The sequence below is a fragment of the Drosophila navojoa genome, chromosome X (assembly GCF_054131105.1).
Source record: "Drosophila navojoa isolate 15081-1374.11 chromosome X, UAZ_NAV_1.0, whole genome shotgun sequence".
Lineage (NCBI taxonomy): Eukaryota > Metazoa > Arthropoda > Insecta > Diptera > Drosophilidae > Drosophila > Drosophila navojoa.
In genome coordinates, this window is record NC_142895.1 from 11,195,816 (window position 1) to 11,218,303 (window position 22,488).

Consider the following 22,488-nt stretch of genomic DNA (forward strand, 5'->3'; position numbering starts at 1 on the left):
ATGTAACTTAATGTTATATACACATGTATAGAATAAGTAAACACAATTGTTAAATGTTTGTTATGCATTTGTTTTATAACATTTTTTGCTTTTCGTTTTTTTTTCTATCTCTAAATCTAATTATATTTCTTTTTTTTTTTTTTTAATAAATTTACTATTAGGCTAAATGAATAGTGAAATAAACTTGTGTACCTATATATAAATTTATGAATATATATAAAGATCGATATATGTATGTATATATGCTCGTGTGCATTATAATTTATAGCTAAGTAGATCCATTATATGTTACGGACACGTGTGAACACTTTTAGGGCAAAACAAGTTAACTATCTACAAAATGGTAAATACTTGTGTTTATTAAACGCCACAAAAATTAAAATAAACATACGAAAACAAAACAAAGAAATTAATAAATAATAACACAAAAAATACAATTTTGCCCGTGCTTTAACTTATATATGCAAAATATACATTTTTTTTTGCAAGCAGCACTTAACTAAAAATGGGAACAGTTTTGTTATTTTTGAATAGAGTTGGCAACGCCACAAGTGCTGCAGCTGCCACTCTGCTACAGCTCAATTGCAGCTGGCGATGCATTTGCATGCCGATGATAGTTAAATAATATAAATACAAATATAAAAACCAATGAAGATAAATAAACATTTTGTGTGGAAACCGTTTCACATTTATGGTAGAGGAAAATACTTTGCCTGGGAACAGATTGGTTCAATTTTGAATTCCACTGGCATTGCAATTAATTTATCGTTGCCATACTTATCGATAGTTGTCAACAGCACTTATCGCTGCAACGTAATCAATTTTAAATAATTTTCATATAGAGTTTAGTGCAAATACCATTCAAGCACGCATTTTTAGACCCAGATTAACACCCGTGGCTGAGCGCAAAACAATTTTAATTGAAGGCTTCACATCCGCGCCCAATGGCAGCAGCTCAAAGTGTCGCAGCAGTTTGATCACAATTGTCTTCAGTTCGAGCAGAGCAAATCGCTGGCCGATGCAATTGCGCGGACCTGCACTGAAGGGTATATAGCTGGTGGTGCATTTGCCAGATCCCGAGTCGGACATTCTGTTATCCAGATGCCTCTCTGGCCAGAAGCGCAAGGGCTCTGCGTACAGTTCCGCATCGCGCTGCAGCTGCCAAAGCAGCACAAGGACATTTGTGCCGGCTGGCACCTGTGCCCCGCCACTTTCGACCGTGCCAGCTGCCGTTAAACGCAAATTAAAATACAAAATATATATATGTATAGTTTTAGGTGTACCAACCTAATGTCAGGTCATTTTCCAGACAACGACCTACAGCTGGAATGGGCGGATAGAGGCGCAGCGACTCCTTGATCACGCAGTGCAAATAGGGCAGCTCAGCAAAGTCAGCATGGACGACGGGCCGATCCATGGCCGTGCCATAGTGTGAGTGAATCTCCTCGTACAAACGCTGCTGCACTGCCGCATGCCGCGACAGCAGATACAGGCAAAAGGACGCCGCGGATGTGGTCGTATCGTGACCCGCAAAGATGAACGTGCTCACCTCGTCGCGGATCTGGGCATCTGTGAGGGGTGCGCCATCCAAACGTGCCTGCAGCAATGTATCCAGCAGAGCAGCCGTTCCCTGCTGCTCCGTGTGCAGCAGCTGGCAGCGGCGCTTGATGATCTCGTCGGTGAAGTCGTGCAGGCACTTGATGCCCATCCGCTGCTTGCGATAGCCACTGGGCCAGAGCAGGCGGAAGAACAGCGGCGGCAGCAGATGCGGTCGCATGAAACGAGTCGCCAAAATGTTGGTCACGCTGCCGGCAAAGAAGAATAATTACCAAGCCTCGATTGATTGATGTCGCTTACTCCTTGACGGCCTGCACCACCGGTGCCTCCACATCCTCCTGCGCATCCAGACTGACGCCCATGGCCGCCTCGCTGATGATGTCCAGGGCCGTCAGGCACATATAGGGATATATGTTGAAGGCTTGCGGGCTCTCGCTGCCCACTGCGGCCAGCGGCTTCAGCTTGCCGACCAGGACATTGCACTGGCTGTCAAAGATCTTGACGTATTGCTCCAGTATGCTGAAGTGGAACGAGGGCGTGATTATCTTGCGCATGGCATGCCAGTGCTCGCCCCGACTGAGCAGCAGACCATTGCCCAGCCAGCCACCCAGTGCGCCATAGACGATGCTCTTGCGCAGATGATGCTTGCTCAAGAGCAACGCGTCCACATGCTTCGGATCTGCGGTGACCAGCACCATACGCCCAAACGTGGTGGCCACAAAGCTGCGCCCGTAACGCCGCACATACTCCGCAAACTTCTCGTGCAGATCTAAGCGACATCGAGGATCATCATTAGCACAGGGCCACATCAGCAGCCGGCTTCATACTCACTGTCCGGCTGGAAGCTGCGCATTTGCAAGATGCCTCCTATCACCGGTATGCGGGACACATTGGGCGCCACATGCTGCAGCAGCTGACGGTGCCTCCAATCTCTGTCGATCAACTGCAGCACATAGCGCAGACAAGCCACTAGCAAAGCAAACAACAACAATCCGAGCAACATTGTTGTATACTCTATAAAGGATGAGGATTATAGAAACTGAGTAAATGTATATATAGTTTTCATTTAATATGATCAATTAATTAATTTGTTAAACTATCCTTTTTCTAAGTATGTGTGTACATGTGCAAATTTGTATTGTGTTCTTTTTTAATGTTAATTGAAATTTGTTTATATAAATATAGTCTATCAAGTGTAAATAGGTTTTTTAATATTTTGAAAAATTTGTCATTTTTCAACACTCCTCATGCTCGTTACGTATACGTTATTTATCTATCACTTCAATCTATTGCATTTAAATTTCACAGTTATCTATGTGTGAGTGCACTTGCATATGGTTGTTCGATGGCCACTTTGAATTGTATAATTAATCGTTGAATTTTGCCATATGCACAGAGCCAGTGCAACTAACTATTTAAAAAGCCCGCACTTACCATTTTAACAACTCTCCATCGAATGTAAATAAATAGTTGTATACATTTTTCATCTGTGGACTTGCGGTCAAGTGTACTAAATATAATTAGACTTTATCACGAAATGCATATGTGTACAATCTGTTTTATAACAATGTCCCCAAGAGTGTTTATTCCATTGTTCTATTAACCGACCATGAAATGCCCTGTAAAATATCAATTTGTTATGCAAAGCAAGTTAAAAAGCTTCGATTCTTATAACTATCGATAGACGAAAAGGAATGGCAAGGAAATCACACAAGGATTGGAGTACATAATAAAAGGTCTAATTGAAGCATTGGTATATTTGCAAGATCTCATTCATTCACTTTAATTGGCACTAATTTAGCCTTGGCCTAAAAATAATATCGATATATTCGAGCTCGATAGACATACAAAATAAAATGGCATAAAAAAATGTTTGTGTATGGTCACTCTAAAGCTTTGTGATAAATTCGTTTAATTTTGCATAATGAAGCAAAGGGAAAAACAAATTTAAAAATATATAATGGCAAATAATTTAAAAGAAGTTAAGAATACCCGACTATCCATGCGTAATCCGCGAGGGTATACACCTTGTATGGCTGAGATAGCGATAATCAGAGAGAACAATAATAACAGATGTTTGCCGTATCAGCTGACGAGAACGTAAACACAAAAACAGAAGAGCAAAAATAGCAAATAGCAAATTCCCAGATATTAAAAACTGATTAGCAACTTCAATTTCCATAAGATTTGCATTATGATGAGCTATTATTCCAGGAAATGGCGTTGGTTTAGCTGCACGTCATTCACCGACCGCAGCATGGGGTTGATCATCGGACACGGCTGCGGTCCCCAACGGCAGCAGTTCAAAGTTCTGACACGCCTTGCACTTCATCTCGAACATGGCAAGCTACTGGTCAATGTAGTTCGGCGCACTCGCCGAGGATGGCGAACCTTGTACGGCGGCTCGAATAAGCGGGAAACAGTTTACAGCGAGAGTGCAAGCTAAAGACGAAGTATATATGTATATATATGTATTTGGTGTATTATTTACAAGTCGTATTCCTAACATCCTATGCATCTTATCTTTTGTGAAGGTGCGCGTAATGATAGGCACTGATTCGATGCCACCGATGGACAGCGACTCCTTGACCTCACAATCCCTATGCTTGAGCGTTATCGACCGCCGCCGTTAAGTGTCGAAAATCTCGCTGGATGTTTGCATGATGTGAGATGTCGTACAGGCAGCGGAAAATGTCGTTTGTGGTTGTATTGTGGCCCTTGAACATGAATGGATCTTCGGGAACTTATATCTTCATTGCTTAGTCGTGTTCCGTTTACCCTGGACAGCAGCAGCACTTCAAGCAGAGTCATCTATAGGCAGTTCAAACTCTCTTTTGCTACTGAGCCTCGACGAGTGTCTTACATCGTCACTGACTAACGCTAATGTACGCAACCGTGTAAGCAGGCGAGGATTACACAATCTCTATTCAAGTTCGCCAGCGAATGACTCTACAGGCATCTCTTCAACAGTCCGTGATTTAGTCCTTAAGTGAAATCTGAATGGCATATGTATCATCTAATTTGATATGAAGTCTGATTCGAAGGCTCAAGCTAGCAATTGTCTTATAATTCAGATCTAAATAAGTATGTAATACATATATGTATCTGTCAAATAGATTACAATCTGAATGTGTGCATGATGTATTCAATCTATCAATCCTTTTCCAGGTGAAAGTGTGTACACCGGAGTAGCAAGAGTTTCGAAATCTTTATGAATATTATATTTAAAAAAAAAGAAGTATCATATACTAAAGCCAAGCCCAGTTATGGTATATATGTATATCTATATATGTATATGTACAGTTAATGTAAAGAAATATGAATAAAGCTAAAATCAATCAATTTCCAGCGTTTTGAAGCTGTGCGTGATCGTGTTGCACGAGTCGTTGTTGTTGTTGTTGTTGTTGTTGCTATTGCTGTTGTTGTTGCTCTTGCTACTGCTGCTGCTGTTCTTCTTGCATTTGTTGATCTGCCAGTTGGAGGGTTCCATCAAATAGTCACTGATAAGAGAAAGTAATCACGTTAGCTCAACTCTTCAAATCGCACAGCAAGTGAGGCTTACCGCTGCTGCTGGAGCAGCTGCATCCATTTCTCCTTCAGATGCGACATTTTGCCCGCCTCTCCGCCGTATTCCTCCGGCAGCATGGAGCGCGGAATGTGCTTGTAGGGCGTATCCGCGCCGGGCAAATGGAAGTGGATCACCTTGAAGACCTCGCTCTTGATAAAGGGCTTGACGATGGCCAGCACCTTGTCCAGAAAGGATGGACAGTTGAGCACATGAATCTCCTTGAGGCGCACCGGATGCGCCTCCTGCACGAACTTCATGTAGACGCGCAGCGAGCTAAGCACCGTCTTGGTTATGTGACGCAGCGAGTATCCGGCCATGTCAAAGATGGGTATCTCGCCGTCGGATAAACGGCCGTCCGTCTCCGTTGCGAAGCGACAGTCGGCGACCATAAAGAAAACCTTGATGCCGGCCGTAAAGTTGAACTGGCAATGGAATGTGGCAAGTGGCATGTGGCATGTGGCAAGTGGCATGTGGCATGTGGCATTTGGAATAAGGCAAGTTACAAGTTTACAATTTGAACGGAATTGATTTATTACAGCCGCTGCTCACCTTGTCCGCGTCGTGGTCAATCAGGCGATAAAATAGCAACTTGTTGTTGTCCGGCGTCAGCCCGGGCAGCGGCACCAGATCTCTGCAAGCGAGCGGCACATAAACCACAATTAGCTATGGCCAGACATTGCCACAAAGTGGCAAACCGGTTGCAACTTCCAATTGGCCCCCTAGCCAGAGATGGGCACGGCTCGTGATTGGATTCGGCTGTCGGATCGGTGCCCGATAGTCTACTTCAACATGACTGATGGGACTGATTGCGTGACACGACACGAAACGAACGTTGATCCTGAGCTACAAGCTGATCGAATCCCTGATACCAACTAGAGTCTAAGCAAAGTTCTGTCAATGCTTGAAAGCAAAGCTGAGCAAAGAAATGTGCGAGAGAGATTCCTAGCTCATCATTTCATTCTGTTGATGATACATACATACATACATACATATATGTACGTATGTATGTATCTCTATATGCATATTTATTTTCCTTCACTTTCGTGCTATTCACGTATCGCGTCTTGATTTGATTTGAATGCAATCGGCACGCGCCCATCTCTAGCCCATCGTGGCCATGCACTTACGCGACTTGCAGCAGCTGCTGGGAGCTGGCGTCCAGCGGATCGCGATCGATGAAGATTTGCGGATGCTTGTTGCGCATGGCATAGTTCAGCTGGAGCAGATGCTGGGCGGCAGCCACATCGCCGCGCGTCGTGTGCAGAAAGCGACGCAGCAATGTGGACGCTAATCAATATAACGTGGTAATTGCAGTTGCCACAAATGTGACCGCCCCATCGAGCCAAAGAGCGGGAGAACAGCAGGCCGAGAGAAAGAGAGAGAGAGAGAGAGAGCAGAAAAGGTGCAATTCAGTTGTGGTTAATGTGGTCGCCAGTGGGTTATGCAACTGGCCGTGTGTTGCAATTCAAGTTAGTTAACCCACAAGAGGAGTGATCTAGGCGGCACTGACCGACTAGCAGATACCCTATAGACAATCAAACATTAGAGAGAGCCATTCTATACGACATTTACTCAAGTTGTTCAGGCTCTTCGCTAATGTGAAGATCGACATTTAGCGCTATCAGAGAAATCTCTAAATATGAAATCTCACATGAGACTTCTTTAGACTCGAATCCGAGTCTCTTGATCTTGATATGTGTATGTATATATCTAAAGTAGTTCTTCCAGATAAATCTTTATTGCTTGCTATCTTTCCTTATCTCCATTTAATATTTTTGATAATTGTACAACCTACCCTCGCATATGCTTTCCTGCTGCTTCCATTATAAGCCAAAGTACCCCATTTTGCATGCATACAAGCTTTAATAACTTAACCGATTAAAGTGATAGCCCAAGTTACAGACACGACTCTTCGCTCACCTGGGCAAGTGCTAAGCACGAATACCACCTGGACAGGGTTTACGTAATGCTGGACAATCAAAATCTTAAATGTGATTATGTGTTCATTATGGTTAACAGCTCTCTAGATTCACGTCTAGATAATAACAGGGACTGAATCACAGAGAACCTCTAGTTTAATGGGAATAGCCCGAGACAATAGAACTTTGGATTGCTTAAAATATTAATTACGTCTATAATAATGGCTTTTAATTGCAACAATTCTCGATATTTAACTAAGAACTAAGCTACTTTAAGTCGGACTTTATATAAATAATTATAACCAGATATAACGAATTTCCGAAAATTTGAAGCCTATTCATACATTTCAAGCTGTTCTTCAGGTTGAGTTAGCGCATTAATAATGGAAATATATTAGGTGGAAGGTAAACAAGTTTCAAAGGCCCATTCTAAAATCTTGTGAGTATACCTCTATATCTTGTGATGTCTAATTAAAGCTAGGTTTTATTTATTGATATGAGCAGAGCTTTAAATTGTTGCAGCTTTGGAAGTACATACTTGACAATGTAGAGATATAATTAAGTGTAGTGGTTTTCCACTTTGCACTTCATTAAAAACGCTTTTTTTTTTGCAACCTATCGCTAATCAAATATTCAATTGTTCTTGAGATTTGTTGCTAATATATACACGTGTATGTATGTATATATATTTATGCACAACATACATATGTATTCTATTCATTAGCTGCATATAAAATTTTCTGTTTTTCTCGAAGCTCAACTTGAAGTTAATTGAAGCAATCGCAGTTAAACTATCGGTTAATTCGATCATTTTTAGTCCTGCGCCCAGTTCTACATTCTCTTTTATCGCTTTATTTTCTCCAATCCTCCGCCCTTTTACATACAAATATTCAACGGCAGCTGCGGATGTCCCTTAATTAAATCTTGAAGCTCGGCCACACGCTGGGCCATCAGCTGTTCTGTATCCTTAATTTGCACCATTTCCAGCACTGTCCCGAAAGAACAAAAAGTTGAAACTTCAATTGATGACTTTCAACCGAGAGAATAGAAAAACCGTGTCTGTGCGCCGCTAATTCGCGACTGCAACTGATTTGTGTGTGAAGTTTTTCGGGCAGCGCTGCTGCTGCTGCTACCGCTACCGCTGCCGCTGCCGGTGCTAGTGCTGCTCGCAAAAGTAAAAACAAAGAAACAAACGAAAATTTAGCCAAAGCACCGGATGGGGCGAGGGGAGCGAGTGTGTGTAACATGTGAGTTTAGGTGAAGGCATTGCACTCGCCATGCGACTCAAGATCTGCAGACTGTCCCTATCTCTGTCTCTCGTTCTCCCTGCCCTGCGCCGTTAACTCAATTGTGTGTGTGTGAGCGCATGCGTGCCTATGTGTGTGAGAGAGAGAGAGAGTGTGTGTGTCGCAGCGGGAGTGCAGACGGCTGGGCTTTTTATGCGAATTTTTGTTGTTTTTTGGTCTGCTGGGCTATTTATGTATGTAACCCAATTGCAATTGTTTCATGTGCTGGAAGGTCGATGTGTGTGTGTGTGTGTGTGAGTGAGAGAGTGTGCGTGTTCTATGAAGCGTGCATGTGTGTTTGTGTGTGTCCAGCGATCGTCTACAACTTCTTTTAATCACGTTGCTATGTAAAAATCTGTGCACGTATAAAATACCCTACAATGATGATAATATTGGGTGTCTTAAACCAGCTAGTCAAGTCAGCGAATCAAATATAAATGTAACAGATAGCTTTTTTGCTGTTAAAATTAATTAAATTTAATTATGTAAAAATAGTAATAATTACAATCATGAATTATTTTACATATTAAAGTAAGGGGTATGTGCTTGTGAGTCTCTTTTTGCATATGTCTTTAGTTTTAGTTTTCGGCGTTTTTATCGCGACATTGGCAAACAATTTTCGTACGCGCTCCACTTGCTATGCCCAACGCTGCTGCCCCCTGTTGTCGCCCTTCCACGCCCTTCTTTTGACAGCCCCGTTGCCAGCTCGTCGACATATACATACACACATACGTGTTTCGCAAGCTAAACCGTGCGACACAACAGCAACACAGACTCAGCTTGTATTAAAAGAGGTGAAAAATGAAGAAGCAGCACAGAGGCGGGCGACACCTTAATAACAAAAGAGACAGCAACAGCAACAGAAACAATGATACCCGATAGTCTGAAGCGACACTTTTGCAGAATGCCTAATGAAAACAAAAGCCACAACAACAACGAGAACAGTTAGTCAGGCAAATGGAGATGCGTGAATGCCCTCACATGCACCGTAAATGCAAACATATGTACATATGCATGTATGACAATAAAAAAAGAAACAGATCTTGTTTATATAGACGTAATATAATTAAACTTGTATACTTATTATTCTTCTTTTTGTTGTTAAAAATATATTTCTATTATTATTCTTCTTTTTGTTCTTAAAAATATATTTCTATGTTAAGCTAAGTTTCCCTAGCTTAGCCAAGCTCAGCAATATAGCTAAGCTACTCGCATTGCAAGGGTATTGGAAGCGCTCTGAACTGTAGCTGAGAAGTTGCTTCGCAGGGCATTTCCATGCTTTTTAGCGTACTCGTATATTTAATGCAGTCGTAAAATAGACGCACGCAGCTTTAAAAACAATAATAACAACAGCAAATACAAAAGACCCCGCACATGACACCAAGTTAAATATTTTGTATGTTACTTTTATTGAAAACTGTTTGACCTTGGACAACGCACACACACATACATATGCACGATTTTTGTAACTTGAGAAAATTCGAATTTGCGGTTACCAAAAAGTGCGCCAAACGAAAAAAAATCTAAACAAACCCCGCTTAATATGCTAGGCACAAATTTTAAAGCCAAGGTCAAACAGCAGAGTGGAAAAACAGGTTGTTTTTAGAATCGGTAGCAAAAGTCAAGCAAATATTTGGCGTAGAACTTGTTGTCTAAATTTTACTACTGCATGAATCTCATAATTCCTATTATACATATTGCATATTTCTTTTTTTTTTAGTAAAAGTGCCTGAGTCATTATCAATCAGCAATTTTTGGCATTTTTATGATGACAATTGCAGATTAAGTTTTTCCTACCTTTCAATTTATCTATATTTGCATTTATGTGTGTATGTATGTGTGTGATTCTGTGCTCATGCATGTTTTGATTGTGCAAACTTTGCACAATTCACCGGTGATTGTATGTAAATGGTGCAACTGGCCTACAATCCCCTTAAATTAATGCAAATGTTTATTTTATAAATTAATGTAACGCTAGAATCTTTTGTGCCAAATCATTTGCTTATAAATTGGAAATGAAAATGGTGTTAACAATTCTACTTAAAACTGATCACACTGATGCAATGTGTTTACATTTTGCTTATTATCATATATTTTTGATAGCAAATAAAATGAAATTTAAACTAACAGTAAAGTGCACACAGAAGCTCAACAAATTATAAATACATATATCAACTAAATTTAGGCGCGCATTTATTTTTGAACGCATGTTTTATAGCAAGCAGCTCCGGTCCGCAATGATCCAGTGCATCAAAGAAGTGCTGCCGCTGCTCAACACTGTGAACAGCCGTGAAATGTCAACTGTCAAGAACGCGCCATGTTTTTGCTCACGCACGCATTACAGTGGTAAGAAGAAGCACGTGCTTCAAGTCTTAGGCAGGCGAATAAAACGCAAACAAATTGAATTTGTTGAAAGTAGAAGCGGCAGAAAGGCTTCCAATTGCACAATTTATTATAACCAAACGGCGGCGCCATCATCGGTCATAGGTAACTATAAAAGGGCATAAAAGTAACAAACTTTGTTTGCAAAACATTCACCTAAGAAGAAGCAAAACGCCGCGCTACAATAACAAGCAGAGAGGGTGAAAAAAAAAAACACGGGGAAAATCGCAACCAGTCGCAGCGACAGCGGCAGCGCAGACTCTGCCGATGAGAGAGCGGCATTTGCTCCTCTTTAGAGGCAAATTGAATTGCAATTAACCAAAAAAACCGCGTGGTTGGCTTGTTTTTATTATTATGGCTGTCGCTGTTGTTGTGGCATTTGAGCATGAGATAAACGAGTAATATGAGAATAGATAAATATATTTGCAGGGACCAGCATTGAGTAAAATTGAATAACGGAATTAAGCTACGCCATGGTGCCCATTGGAGCCGTTCACACCGGCCATCCCGGCGTTGTGCATCAACAGCAACAGCAACAACAGCCGATGCCAACCGCTCCTAGTGGACCAAACACGCTGCAGCCATCCGTGTCATCGACGTCGACCAACACAACGTCGAACAAGAGCTCGATGTCGGTTAAGCCCAATTATACGCTCAAATTTACACTTGCCGGCCACACCAAGGCCGTCTCCGCCGTTAAGTTTAGCCCGAACGGCGAATGGCTTGCCAGCTCGTGTAAGTTGTTCACAATTGTTAATATAATAATTTGGATTAACATTTGGGCTTTGCAGCTGCCGACAAACTCATAAAAATCTGGGGCGCCTATGATGGCAAATTCGAGAAAACCATTTCGGGCCACAAGTTGGGCATTAGCGATGTGGCCTGGTCCTCCGACTCACGTCTTTTGGTCAGCGGCAGCGATGACAAAACGCTCAAAGTCTGGGAGCTGAGCACCGGCAAGAGTCTGAAGACGCTCAAGGGTCACAGCAACTATGTCTTCTGCTGTAACTTCAATCCACAGTCGAATCTGATTGTGTCTGGCAGCTTTGATGAGAGCGTACGCATTTGGGATGTGCGTACAGGCAAATGCCTGAAGACATTGCCCGCTCACTCTGATCCCGTTTCGGCAGTGCATTTCAATCGTGATGGCTCGCTGATTGTCAGCTCCAGCTATGACGGGCTCTGTCGCATTTGGGACACGGCCAGCGGACAGTGCCTGAAGACGCTGATCGATGATGACAATCCACCCGTTAGCTTTGTCAAATTCTCCCCCAACGGCAAATACATATTGGCCGCCACCCTGGACAACACACTGAAGCTGTGGGACTACTCCAAGGGCAAATGTCTGAAGACCTACACGGGTCACAAGAACGAGAAGTATTGCATATTTGCCAATTTCTCTGTAACTGGCGGCAAGGTAGGCAGCTTATGAACTCTCAACGCAATTGCAGCATTTCATTATTTATTTATTTTTACTTATGCAGTGGATTGTCAGCGGCAGCGAGGACAACATGGTCTACATATGGAATCTTCAAAGCAAGGAGGTAGTACAAAAGCTGCAAGGACACACGGACACCGTCCTCTGCACCGCCTGCCATCCCACAGAAAATATCATTGCATCGGCTGCGTTGGAGAACGACAAGACCATCAAGCTCTGGAAGTCCGACACATAGGCTGTGGATGGTGTAGCAGCAACACACACACACACACACACACACACACACACACACACACACACACACACACACACAAAATCACACATACACATTTCTTTAATAATCCTATTTTAAAACTATTCTTAATGGACCCTTTTTTTTTATTTAAAAAAAAAAAAAAACAAAGTCATCTAAAAACGCGAATCAGCAAAAATGGAACATTCTAAGTTACAATTGCAACTAATTGGTTGCAATTATGTATATTTAAATATTTATTAGCTAATGTATTGGCCACTTAAAAAACAAAAACAAGAAATCTATGGAAGTCCTTTAATTTTTATACTTTTACTACAATGGAAAATTATGTTTAAGTACGTTACGACACACACACAGTCAACTCTCACACAAGAAACAAGAGCAAGAAGCGTGCAAGGAATGTAAATTTAAAATAAAAAAAATAAAAAGTGATTTTCTTTTTTATGTTTTGTATTTTAATAATTCAAATAGCCTTGTGAAGAGGAATAAAAATATACATATAAGTGAACTGGAGAAACTAAAACAAAGTTATTCTGAAAAAAAAAAAAACGTCCAAGGATTACAGCTTTGATATACATATTTGTAGTCTTAAGATTTTTAATCTAAATCATGAGAATTTAATTTAAAAATTCTAAAGTCGATTCAAAAATCTCTCCGGCAATACGCAGCTTCTGCTGCACATAATAATGTAAATTTAATTGGGTTTTAACATTTACCATTCGAATAAAAAAAAAGAAATAAATTTAAACAAAATTTTTAATTTGAAGCAAAATTTATTGTGTTGGTAAGTACTTTCAGTGTTGTTAAGGCGCATTGGCGATAGCACCTTTGTTGGCAGTCCGATATCATCGATAGTATTTCCGATTATTTAGGCAGCACTGGTGACCATCACCAATAAATAATTTCGTTTAAGTACACTAGGCATTCATTTAATCCGTGTTTTTGTGTTGTGTTTTACCCACATTTTTAATCAATATGGTAGGTTGGCACAGCTGTTGCTATTTTTTAGACGGCAAATAATATGTTTCGTTTGTTCTTACAATTATTGTCTTGTTCTCCTCTTATTTACAGGCAGCATACACCGAGGATCAGTTGGCTGGTGAGTATGCGTATGCGTGTGTGTGTGTGTGTGTCCGAGTGTTGTGGAATGCGTGTGTGTAAGTGGGTGTTGGTTTGGAAATGGGCGCAGAAGTTCAAAGTGCCAACTCAAAGCTTGGCAAGCAGCGAAAACGGCAAAGAAAAAACCACAAAACAGCACAAAAGTATTTGTGTATACGTTGTCAACATGTCTCTTTGTGTCTGAGTATGCTTGTGTATGCGTGTGTTTCTGTGTATGTGTATGTGTTACACATCTTCATATGCGGCGCATGAATCATTGATAAAATAAACACATAAAGCGGCCAACGAAAGCAGCCATACGATCGCGTCAATGACTCACACAACGAACGCGCAAAGCAATAACGATTTACAGTTAAATGACATCTTGAAGGATTTGATTGGCTGACAGAATGGCAGATTGAATGAACCGTCTGATTGTCTGTCTGCACTGCCAGGACAACGGCGCAAACTGCCTCGAGCTCGTCTCAGCTGCGACTGCAAAAGCTGCCACTGCAGCTGCCGTCGCTTGCAGTGAGCATTGAACGTCGAAACGCAAACATTCAACATTTTTGGCCATATCCATGTTGGCCGCGCTGGCTGCCATTTACGGCGCCTTTTGTGGGTCAACATGCGCCGCATGGCCCTGGCCACGCCCCGCCGCCTCCGACACCGTCCCGCCCAGCATTGGGCTTATACTTTACGCAATATGCTGTTAAAAATTTTCGCCATTCTGATAACTTAATCAAAATCTACTCAATTGCTTGTCGCACAGCGATAAGTCGTTGTTGTTGTTGTTGCTGCTGTTGCTGTTGATGCAGTGACGTCAGCTGACCGCATTGCACGTATTGATTTACCTGAGCGTCGGGCACGACGCATCGTTGCTGCTGCCGCTCGACGATTGCCTAAAATGGGCAAAATTCTGTTGTTGTATTTAATGCCATTTTTGGCCGGCTAATAACAGCAACAAAAACAACAGCAGAACCAAAAAAATAAACAAACAAAAAAAAAAGCGCGAAAATTGAACTGCGGCATAGCGAAGAGCAAATGCCCTAGCAGAGATATATGTACATATGTATGTGTATATAAATTTCTGTCTTGGCCGAATACTCTTCAGACATCAGGAATTTCAGCAGAATCAACCAACTGTTGCAGCATATGGCTGCAAGTTATTACTGATAATTTGACATAGTTGTAGACAGAGAAGAGGGATTAAAGCCGAGCTGGTATTCCCTGAGCATCAATTAGTTAAGGAAATGTATGCTATCTAAAATCTTTCTGAAACTGACAACAATTAAGTATTTATCCAGTAGGATAGTCAGGAATCTATATACAGCTAATCCAGGAATATATCCATAACGGCTTTTGCACACTTTAAGACATCCATAGAGTACCCTTTGGCAGGGTATCAATGAGCACAGCAACAACCTCTGCTGCCGCAGCCGCATGCTGCGCAATCTGTTGCAGCGTCGACTCAGTAGCAGGCAGTGCAGCCAGGCAAACAGTTGAGATACTTGTAATTAATTGAGAATTGAGAATATCACTAGAGAACATCATGTATTACTACACGGCACACGTGAAGCCCACCTTTACCACGCTCGAAGGTTGCAAATATACATATGCATATATATATATTGCCTAACTCTTATCTGTACATTCTTGTATCTCTATCTAATCGACATTTGCTTTGCCCGTTTGCAGAATTCCAGGAGGCCTTCAATCTATTCGATAATCGCGGCGATGGAAAAATTCAGTTGAGCCAGGTGGGCGAGTGCCTGCGTGCATTGGGCCAGAATCCCACCGAATCGGATGTGAAAAAATGCACCCATCAGCTGAAGCCGGACGAGCGCATCTCGTTCGAGGTCTTTCTGCCCATCTATCAGGCCATATCGAAGGCGCGCTCCGGCGACACAGCCGATGATTTCATTGAGGGCTTGCGCCATTTCGATAAGGATGCTAGTGGCTACATATCGTCCGCTGAGCTGCGCCACCTGTTGACCACGCTCGGTGAGAAGCTCACCGACGAGGAGGTTGAGCAGCTGCTGGCCAACATGGAGGATCAGCAGGGCAACATCAACTATGAGGAGTTCGTCCGCATGGTTATGAGCGGTTAAGCCATTGCCGTCGGTTGACAGATAGGCAGTGGTTAAATCGAAGAAGGATGAAAGACATCAACAACAACAGCATGATGAAAGAAAAGAGTATAGAGTAGGAACACTCACCTGCCATGTTATTAGCTAGCCGTTCATTCCGCCAAAAGTCCAATTCCAATATTCCAAGTTAATTTCTTTCTTATATTTGTATATTTTTGTATATTCTTGCATTTCGCGACAAATTGATATGATTCCATATAAAACAACAACAACAACAACATCGATGACGACACAGAGATGACCTACATACAGAACACACACAAAACTAACCATAGTTTCAAGCCGGGTAAAGCACATCCTTGGAGAGGTCGTATCGTATTATACTAAATTGTTCGAGTTTCTTATTCTAAACAAAAACTTATCTTTATTTCTTTACACACACATACAAGTATACACTGAACACACACACACAATACACATGCATATATAGATCCGTAATGGAACTCAAGTCTTTAACGAGTATCGTAACAAGTATTGCTAATTAATGATTTTGATATCTATGTGTATATATATATATATATATGTATATATGTATGTATATACATCAGAGAGAAGCGTATAATTGAACTTAATGCGCATTTCAAATTTTTACATGTTTTACTTTTTTTTTAATAATTTAATAATATATATTTAATAATTGAAACGAATGAAAGTAGATCTTTTTACAAAAGAAACGTACTTAAAGTTATTAAAAAAATATATGAAACATATAAACAATAACCTGCATTTTACTTATTTTGTTGCCAATATTTCAAATCAACGAAAATTGAAAATTGAATACAGTGTCATAGCATTTAGCTTTATGTCACTCATAAGTGCTAAGCTTGGAAAGCAGCTGAAGCAATAATAATACATTTCCAATCGAACTTAATGCAGTGATGATTAATGCGTACGGATGAAATGACACGACACATATGATTAAGGCTTGTGAGTAATTGAAAATGATGACTATTAAACAAAATTATGAATACAATGTCAAGGTGATGACTTAACTAATGAATCGCCCATTGTGGCCACGGTATTTTAATGGTATTTTTACCATCGCCGTCTGCCGGTCACACTGCCCGAGCCACAGTATAGAAATAAACAAAAGCAAATATGTTGTATTTAATTTGAGCTTTATGGATTTCAAGCAGTGCTTAACTGGTTTTCCTTAATTAGCGCCTAGCGTTGTTTTAATTAATTTTAGTTGCGCTTCCTTTTTAAGCCATGCCAAAAACAGCTGGCGTAGTAGCCACATTGGCAGGAGGTGGCGAGCCCAGTTCGCCAGTGCAAAAGGTTTGGAAGCCCGAATGTGAGTAACAATTCGTTGCATCTATGCCAAATTATTGATCGAGCGCACTCGATTACAGTGTATAAAATACAACTGGACGCACCGGCACCACATCCTGTGCGCTGCCAGCGCACCTTACCTCTGCCGCCAGCCAACAGCACCGCCGATGCCGTCGAAGACAATAGCCAGGCGGTGCGTCTCTATGGCAGCGAATATCATGGCGTGATGGGACACCTGGAGGCGGAACAGCTGCTGGCGAATGCCCCCGACGGCAGCTACCTGGTGCGGCGCAGCCCCAAGACGGATGGCTACTATACGCTCAGCGTGCGCTTCAACAAACGCTGCAAACACTTTAAAGTCTTCCACAAACCGGGCAGCGGGCATCATTTGCGCGAGCAGGACAAACATTATGAGACGGTGCACGAGATGGTCGCCGATGGCCTAATTAACTTCCATATGCAACTGCATGCCAGCCCCATTATACAGCAGATCAATCAGCAAACCAAAAACTGTTACCAGCAGAGCCCATACATGACTCTGAATCGTCGCAAGCTGCGCGCTCTCTCCAATGAGTTGGGCAAATCAGCCAGTGTGGACACATCCGATGCAGCAGCCTCGATGCCCTCAGTACAGGACAGTCCGCCACAGTCGCAGAAGGACCAGCAGCAACAGGAGCAGCAGCAGCTCCAGCCCCAACAGGATCCCATGCCGCTGGTATATGAGAAGCCCCACAACTTCAAGGTGCACACGTTCAAGGGTCTGAACTGGTGTGAGTTTTGCGCCAACTTCCTGTGGGGCTTCACGGCGCAGGGCGTCAAATGCGATGCATGCGGCTTCATGGCGCACAACAAATGCTCGGAGCTGGTGCCTCCGAAATGTGTGCCCGACCTGAAGTGCATACGGGGTGTGTTTGGCACCGATCTGACCACCATGGTGCAGCTGCATCAATGCAACATCCCGTTCGTGGTGCGCCGCTGTGTGGAGGAGGTGGAGGCGCGTGGCATGCTCCAAGAGGGCATCTATCGCGTATCTGGCTTTGCCGATGAGATCGATGCGCTCAAGCTGGCCCTGGACCGCGATGGCGAGAAGACGGACATGTCCGAGGGCGCCTACGGCAATGTCAATGTCATTGCGGGCACCTTGAAGCTCTATCTGCGCCTGCTGCCCGTGCCGCTGATCACGTTCCAGGCCTATCCCAGCTTTATGGCTGCAGCCCGTAAGTAGCCAACGATTGAGCTGTAGCTGACAAATTTGAAGTTTACTCGAATGTCCCTATCCACAGGCAGTGCATCGCCCGCGGAGCAGCTCCAGCTAATGGCGGAGGCCGTGCGTCGCCTGCCACCGGCGCATTTCAATTGCTTGCAATATATGCTGGAGCATCTGAAGCGGTAAATCGAATACTGTCCGGTGTCCATAGTGCATATTTGATATCAATTGTTGTGCCTTTGCCATTGCAGCGTCGCTTCCCATTATGCCGTCAACAAGATGAATGAGCACAATTTGGCGACTGTGTTTGCGCCCACGTTGATTGCCACGCCCCAGCATATGACGAATCTCACGGAGGAGATATTTATGCTCTCCTCGCTGATCACGAACTGCGAGAAAATCTTTGCCTCCAGCTCGAGAAAGCAATAAGCCGCATCTCTCGCTCTTCCACTCGCGCCGTCTCTGTCTTATCCATAACTCAGTCCATCTCTTTCTGATTGGAATCCTTAATTAGTTGTAATAATTTAGCCAAGCGTTTATTCATTTGTGGAAAAAGCGAAAACATTTTGCCGCATTCTGGATGCATTCACCAAAAACTTAGACTCTAAATAGAATTATATATATATATGTACATGTATTAACAAACCTTCCACATATATGTATATTTATATATTTGTCTATATATATATTATACAAGTAGAGCATACCAAACGATACTACATATGTATTTATACACACATTTGAAATTAGTTTTAAATATTCTTTGGAACTAGCATTGAGTGTTGTCAGAATTAACGTACGAATTTAGCAGCAAAATCTTATGGAAATCGATTTTCAAATGTAGTTAGGCCAATAAAACGATAACGGAAACGAAATATTTATATATTTATATGATGTATTTAAACTATGTTAGTCATAAGCTCAAATCAATGAAACGTATCAAATTTCGAATCTTAACTCGAGCCAATCGATTGTTTCAATTGTATCTTTTATATAGTGTGAAGGACAGTGCATAGAACGTATTCAAAGACCATGTCAAGCACTAAGTTTTGATAAGTTATAAGCAACTGTTTTCAGTATATACATATATATCTCTTATCTAGGTTATCTTCGAAATTTACCAAAAAACAAAATAACATGAATCTTGAAAGAGAATATATATTTTTTGACCCACACAGTATTCTATTTGTTTTTAGAGCTATAAACGTATCACTATATTTTATAGTTTTTATCAATTCATTATATTAGTTTTAATACTAATTGAGATTTATTTTTGGTTTGCTTAAAATTGACAAGGTAAATGCCATGAATATCTAAATTAAACTCAAATCGCAAGTGAAATTATATCATATATACATATATGTATGTCTTTTGCACTACTCGATAAAGATAATTCTATTGGCATAAAGATTATTTTCTTAGCATGGTATATTGAATATCTAAAATTGGAGCTCGAATACAAAATCTTTAGTTGTTTACAATTTCATTATATGTATGTATTGTTAATTTAATTTTTCGATATCGAATTCGAAATCTTTAAGTTGATTTATTAAATCAAATTGAATTCAAATTCGAAAATCATATAGGACAAGCATACTAGATGCAAAGAAAAAAAGTCGATTCGATTTTGAAACAAGGTGTTTCAAAACTCTGTTTAAATCCAAGTCAAGTAGCGTCAAGTAGGCATCGACTGACAGCCCGACGGTGTGTGCTGGAGCAGTTGAGCTCTAGGCTCATTCTACATTTGGGCAGACATCGAAATTGTCGTATAAACATTTGAGAAAAAATATATACATATATTTATATAAATGTAAAAAAACCCAAAAAGGCAGAAAATCAAATTTTACGCAATAACAATTCATAATATACATATCTAAATGAATAACGGTGAACGCAAAAAGTGCAAATTATCCGTTTTAACAAAAATGGAGAACTGTCCGTCTAACCGAGGCTCGGACGTTTCTTCAGACGACGACTCTTCTTCTCGTTCAAGGCTAAGTTTGGCTCGCGTAAAGGTTACACCTCTGAGGGGAATTTCAGCTGCAGCTCCTCCTAGTGCACTCGCGGCAGCTCCTAGTGCACCCGCTGCAGCTCCTAGTGCACCCGCTGCAGCTCGCAGTGCATCCGCTGCAGCCCCTAGTGCACCCGCTGCAGCTCGCAGTGCACCCGCTGCAGCTCGCAGTGCATCCGCTGCACCTCGCAGTGCATCCGCTGAAGCTGGAGCGCGTCGTCCAGTCGGTGACTATAATACTGGTGTATCGCCTTATATTGCTGTTCGGGCGCCCGCCAATATACCGCCTGAGAGGCTCGATTCCTTAAGTCCAATGGCATTGGCTTATGAATCACGTGCCAAATCGCCAATGTATTCGATCAGAAAATTCTGGACCTGCTCGGAGATAATTGCCAAGCTGCCGCACGTGCAGAAGCTGTGGGAGACCTATCGGCTGTTCGTAGAGCCACCCAACGTCGCGACCATTGACATACTGAAGGTGGGCGATTGCCTGCGCGCAATGGGCGTCAACTTCGAGGATTCACACATGAAGATGAAGCTTGTGAAGCATCTGCTCCGGTTTCCGCAGCTGAGGCCAGCGACCTCCGCCAACTTCGAGCTGGTCCTGGCCGTCTACAGTGAGGTATTGGAGGTGGATCCAATGCCCGCTTGTGATGTGATGATCAGGGGCCTGAGCTCCTACGACGACTATCATACGCTCATGCTGCCCGCTGACCGACTGCGCCGCGTCCTGAGCACCGTGGGCCAGCGATTCACCGACGCGGCGACGAGCGACATGCTCGACTCAATGACAGATAGGGACGGCGATGTCAACTATGTGACCCTGATGAAGAAACTCTTCCCCATTGATACCGAGACGCCCAACAAGCTGCAGCAGGTGCGCCTGTATCTGACGTCCCTGGGCAAGAACGCCTACCACATGGACCTTGTGAAGCGCGACGACTTAATACGAGCCCTGCGCAAGGCCGACAGAGAAAATACCGGCTATGTGATGCTCGAGACCATGCTAAAGTTGCTCAGAGATACCGATGAAATCTTCAGCTTTTCCGAGCTTGTTGCTCTCGCCAAGGGAATAACCAATGATGACCAACAAATTTATTACCGCAAATTCATCCGCATGATCATGAGTGGATGAGCGAGACAGAGACAGCGAGAAGACGACGAGCAAGAGAGATGAAGCGCCTGGCTGTGAGAGTACATACATACATACATATAATAATAATCATTTCGGAAAATAATTTTAAATTTTACCCAAACTATTCCGAACTATTCCACCATATTCACATCTATTTCCATGCACATACATACATACACACATTTAAAAAATCAATGCTCAGCTGTACTAATTCTCTGCGGCGAAAATACTAAGCCACAAGGCGCGACAATGATCGTCCTTAACATTTTAATCGTCAATTAAAAAGAGAATACTGATTGAACTTTATTAGCTCTGTTTTATTTCTCTTGATTTTTTTTTTAAATATTTTATTATATCCAAATTTAGCGCATTTCTGCATTCTGGCTACCGAAAGCTGTTTGCTGTATCACGCCACCGGCTGCCTGCACACTAGCGCCATCTAGCTGTCATTATCGCCATGTATAACAGCTTGCATCGCTGCCAAATGGCTTACAGAGCTGGCAGCACTGGCTTTAACGGTCGTTCTGCGAGCCAAACCATTAACGGATATTCTGCCAACTGTAAAATCTTCACATTGGCAAGTGAATGGAAATATTGCTTGTGTGTGGATAATGCGTTTATTAAAAAATATTACATTTCTGACGCTTAGGAGCTAAACGAAACTTACGCATATATCATATCATATATGGATTACACATGACAATAATTGATTTCTTTTTATTTTGATTAAGTATAGCGAATAAATAGTTTAGATCTAGAAAAAAAAATTGTGGTTTCTTATATATATATATATCTATATATGTATATAATTTTTTTTATGGATTGATTTGCTTTGTTGTGGAGCTAAAAGTGCTGTTGGAAGCGATCTGGCAGCGCCGCTGTCGCTGCTGCATGTCAGACGTTATCGCTGTGGGCGTGGCTGCCAACGCCACCCACAGACGTTAGCTCCATTTTGATGGGCGCCACAGCCGTTGCCACCGATTGCTGCAGCTGCAGCATTTGATAAGCGCTGCTGCTGCTATTGTTGTTGTTGTTGTTGCTGCTGCTGCTGCTATTGCTGCGCTCCTTGAGCATATCACACTGCGCCTGCGCCTGGGCCTGGGCCTGGGCAAAGCTGCGCACCTGCAGAAAAAGTCCGCCGTTGTTGAGCAGCCGCGCTTGATGCTCCTGCGCCTTGGCGCGCAGACAGGCAATCGAATTGTTTCTGAGAGC

At 42.3% G+C, this 22,488-nt stretch overlaps 7 protein-coding genes and 1 long non-coding RNA gene across 12 annotated transcripts in view; 5 read left to right on the forward strand and 3 right to left on the reverse strand.

Annotated features, from left to right (window-relative positions):
• Positions 1 to 120: 120 nt before the first annotated feature.
• Cyp4ae1 (Cytochrome P450 4ae1) lies at positions 121 to 3,134 on the reverse strand. 2 transcript variants are annotated; one of them, XM_018109410.3, is made up of 5 exons: positions 2,992 to 3,134; positions 2,389 to 2,571; positions 1,858 to 2,326; positions 1,288 to 1,805; positions 121 to 1,226 (listed from the first exon to the last, which is right to left on the reverse strand). In XM_018109410.3, the coding sequence occupies exons 2-5, from the start codon at positions 2,558 to 2,560 to the stop codon at positions 862 to 864; spliced, it is 1,524 nt and encodes a 507-aa protein (XP_017964899.1). In that variant the 5' UTR covers positions 2,561 to 2,571; positions 2,992 to 3,134; the 3' UTR covers positions 121 to 861. The 2 variants fall into 2 exon arrangements, with proteins under 2 accessions (XP_017964899.1, XP_089119586.1); XM_089263460.1 differs by having other exon boundaries at positions 2,389 to 2,596; positions 2,992 to 3,128.
• A 152-nt stretch (positions 3,135 to 3,286) lies between these two features.
• On the forward strand, positions 3,287 to 4,711 carry LOC149090598 (uncharacterized). The gene is made up of 3 exons (XR_016197311.1): positions 3,287 to 3,657; positions 3,743 to 4,010; positions 4,092 to 4,711. It is a non-coding gene; the product is annotated as an uncharacterized LOC149090598 (long non-coding RNA).
• Positions 4,712 to 4,817: 106 nt separating this feature from the next.
• Positions 4,818 to 8,165, reverse strand: LOC108657000 (alpha-tocopherol transfer protein). Its single transcript, XM_018109442.3, has 5 exons — positions 7,929 to 8,165; positions 6,253 to 6,412; positions 5,675 to 5,756; positions 5,120 to 5,547; positions 4,818 to 5,057 (listed from the first exon to the last, which is right to left on the reverse strand). Exons 1-5 carry the CDS (start codon positions 8,023 to 8,025, stop codon positions 4,892 to 4,894), a joined length of 933 nt encoding a protein of 310 aa, XP_017964931.1. The 5' UTR covers positions 8,026 to 8,165; the 3' UTR covers positions 4,818 to 4,891.
• A 2,471-nt stretch (positions 8,166 to 10,636) lies between these two features.
• Positions 10,637 to 12,701, forward strand: wds (WD repeat-containing protein wds). 2 transcript variants are annotated; one of them, XM_089263461.1, is made up of 4 exons: positions 10,637 to 10,817; positions 11,142 to 11,447; positions 11,504 to 12,129; positions 12,197 to 12,701. In XM_089263461.1, the coding sequence occupies exons 2-4, from the start codon at positions 11,186 to 11,188 to the stop codon at positions 12,383 to 12,385; spliced, it is 1,077 nt and encodes a 358-aa protein (XP_089119587.1). In that variant the 5' UTR covers positions 10,637 to 10,817; positions 11,142 to 11,185; the 3' UTR covers positions 12,386 to 12,701. The 2 variants fall into 2 exon arrangements, with proteins under 2 accessions (XP_089119587.1, XP_017964911.1); XM_018109422.3 differs by having other exon boundaries at positions 10,638 to 10,817; positions 11,126 to 11,447.
• A 520-nt stretch (positions 12,702 to 13,221) lies between these two features.
• Mlc-c (Myosin light chain cytoplasmic) lies at positions 13,222 to 15,697 on the forward strand. Of its 2 annotated transcripts, XM_018109480.3 has the most exons (3): positions 13,222 to 13,381; positions 13,475 to 13,502; positions 15,200 to 15,697. In XM_018109480.3, the coding sequence occupies exons 1-3, from the start codon at positions 13,379 to 13,381 to the stop codon at positions 15,610 to 15,612; spliced, it is 444 nt and encodes a 147-aa protein (XP_017964969.1). In that variant the 5' UTR covers positions 13,222 to 13,378; the 3' UTR covers positions 15,613 to 15,697. The 2 variants fall into 2 exon arrangements, with proteins under 2 accessions (XP_017964969.1, XP_017964968.1); XM_018109479.3 differs by lacking the exons at positions 13,222 to 13,381; positions 13,475 to 13,502 and adding an exon at positions 14,951 to 15,102.
• A 990-nt stretch (positions 15,698 to 16,687) lies between these two features.
• RhoGAP5A (Rho GTPase activating protein at 5A) lies at positions 16,688 to 19,092 on the forward strand. Its single transcript, XM_018109391.3, has 4 exons — positions 16,688 to 16,945; positions 17,004 to 18,140; positions 18,207 to 18,312; positions 18,382 to 19,092. Exons 1-4 carry the CDS (start codon positions 16,861 to 16,863, stop codon positions 18,557 to 18,559), a joined length of 1,506 nt encoding a protein of 501 aa, XP_017964880.1. The 5' UTR covers positions 16,688 to 16,860; the 3' UTR covers positions 18,560 to 19,092.
• Positions 19,093 to 19,866: 774 nt separating this feature from the next.
• LOC149090599 (uncharacterized) lies at positions 19,867 to 21,589 on the forward strand. Its single transcript, XM_089264743.1, has one exon. The coding sequence runs from the start codon at positions 20,008 to 20,010 to the stop codon at positions 21,274 to 21,276; it is 1,269 nt and encodes a 422-aa protein (XP_089120869.1). The 5' UTR covers positions 19,867 to 20,007; the 3' UTR covers positions 21,277 to 21,589.
• A 475-nt stretch (positions 21,590 to 22,064) lies between these two features.
• Vsx2 (Visual system homeobox 2) overlaps positions 22,065 to 22,488 on the reverse strand; it is a 57,004-nt gene continuing 56,580 nt past the window's right edge. For both annotated transcript variants that reach the window (XM_089263455.1, XM_089263454.1), the window contains exon 6: positions 22,065 to 22,480. In XM_089263455.1, the coding sequence (XP_089119581.1) occupies positions 22,171 to 22,480 (310 nt within the window). In that variant the 3' untranslated portion in view covers positions 22,065 to 22,170. The remainder of the gene's footprint in view (positions 22,481 to 22,488) is intronic.

Coding starts and splice junctions, on each gene's coding strand:
- Cyp4ae1 (XM_018109410.3), bottom strand. CDS start 2,560: ATGTTGCTCGGATTGTTGTTGTTTGCTTTGCTAGTGGCTTGTCTGCGC. Junction 2,327..2,388: donor GCGCAGCTTCCAGCCGGACA/GTGAGTATGAAG, acceptor GATGTCGCTTAG/ATCTGCACGAGAAGTTTGCG. Junction 1,806..1,857: donor GTGGTGCAGGCCGTCAAGGA/GTAAGCGACATC, acceptor CTTTGCCGGCAG/CGTGACCAACATTTTGGCGA.
- LOC108657000 (XM_018109442.3), bottom strand. CDS start 8,025: ATGGTGCAAATTAAGGATACAGAACAGCTGATGGCCCAGCGTGTGGCC. Junction 5,548..5,674: donor TTGACCACGACGCGGACAAG/GTGAGCAGCGGC, acceptor TTCCATTGCCAG/TTCAACTTTACGGCCGGCAT. Junction 5,058..5,119: donor CAGCTGCTCCAGCAGCAGCG/GTAAGCCTCACT, acceptor TTCTCTTATCAG/TGACTATTTGATGGAACCCT.
- wds (XM_089263461.1), top strand. CDS start 11,186: ATGGTGCCCATTGGAGCCGTTCACACCGGCCATCCCGGCGTTGTGCAT. Junction 11,448..11,503: donor CGAATGGCTTGCCAGCTCGT/GTAAGTTGTTCA, acceptor TGGGCTTTGCAG/CTGCCGACAAACTCATAAAA. Junction 12,130..12,196: donor TCTCTGTAACTGGCGGCAAG/GTAGGCAGCTTA, acceptor TTACTTATGCAG/TGGATTGTCAGCGGCAGCGA.
- Mlc-c (XM_018109479.3), top strand. CDS start 15,054: ATGTATTACTACACGGCACACGTGAAGCCCACCTTTACCACGCTCGAA. Junction 15,103..15,199: donor CACCTTTACCACGCTCGAAG/GTTGCAAATATA, acceptor GCCCGTTTGCAG/AATTCCAGGAGGCCTTCAAT.
- RhoGAP5A (XM_018109391.3), top strand. CDS start 16,861: ATGCCAAAAACAGCTGGCGTAGTAGCCACATTGGCAGGAGGTGGCGAG. Junction 16,946..17,003: donor AAAGGTTTGGAAGCCCGAAT/GTGAGTAACAAT, acceptor ACTCGATTACAG/TGTATAAAATACAACTGGAC. Junction 18,313..18,381: donor ATGCTGGAGCATCTGAAGCG/GTAAATCGAATA, acceptor TTGCCATTGCAG/CGTCGCTTCCCATTATGCCG.
- LOC149090599 (XM_089264743.1), top strand. CDS start 20,008: ATGAATAACGGTGAACGCAAAAAGTGCAAATTATCCGTTTTAACAAAA.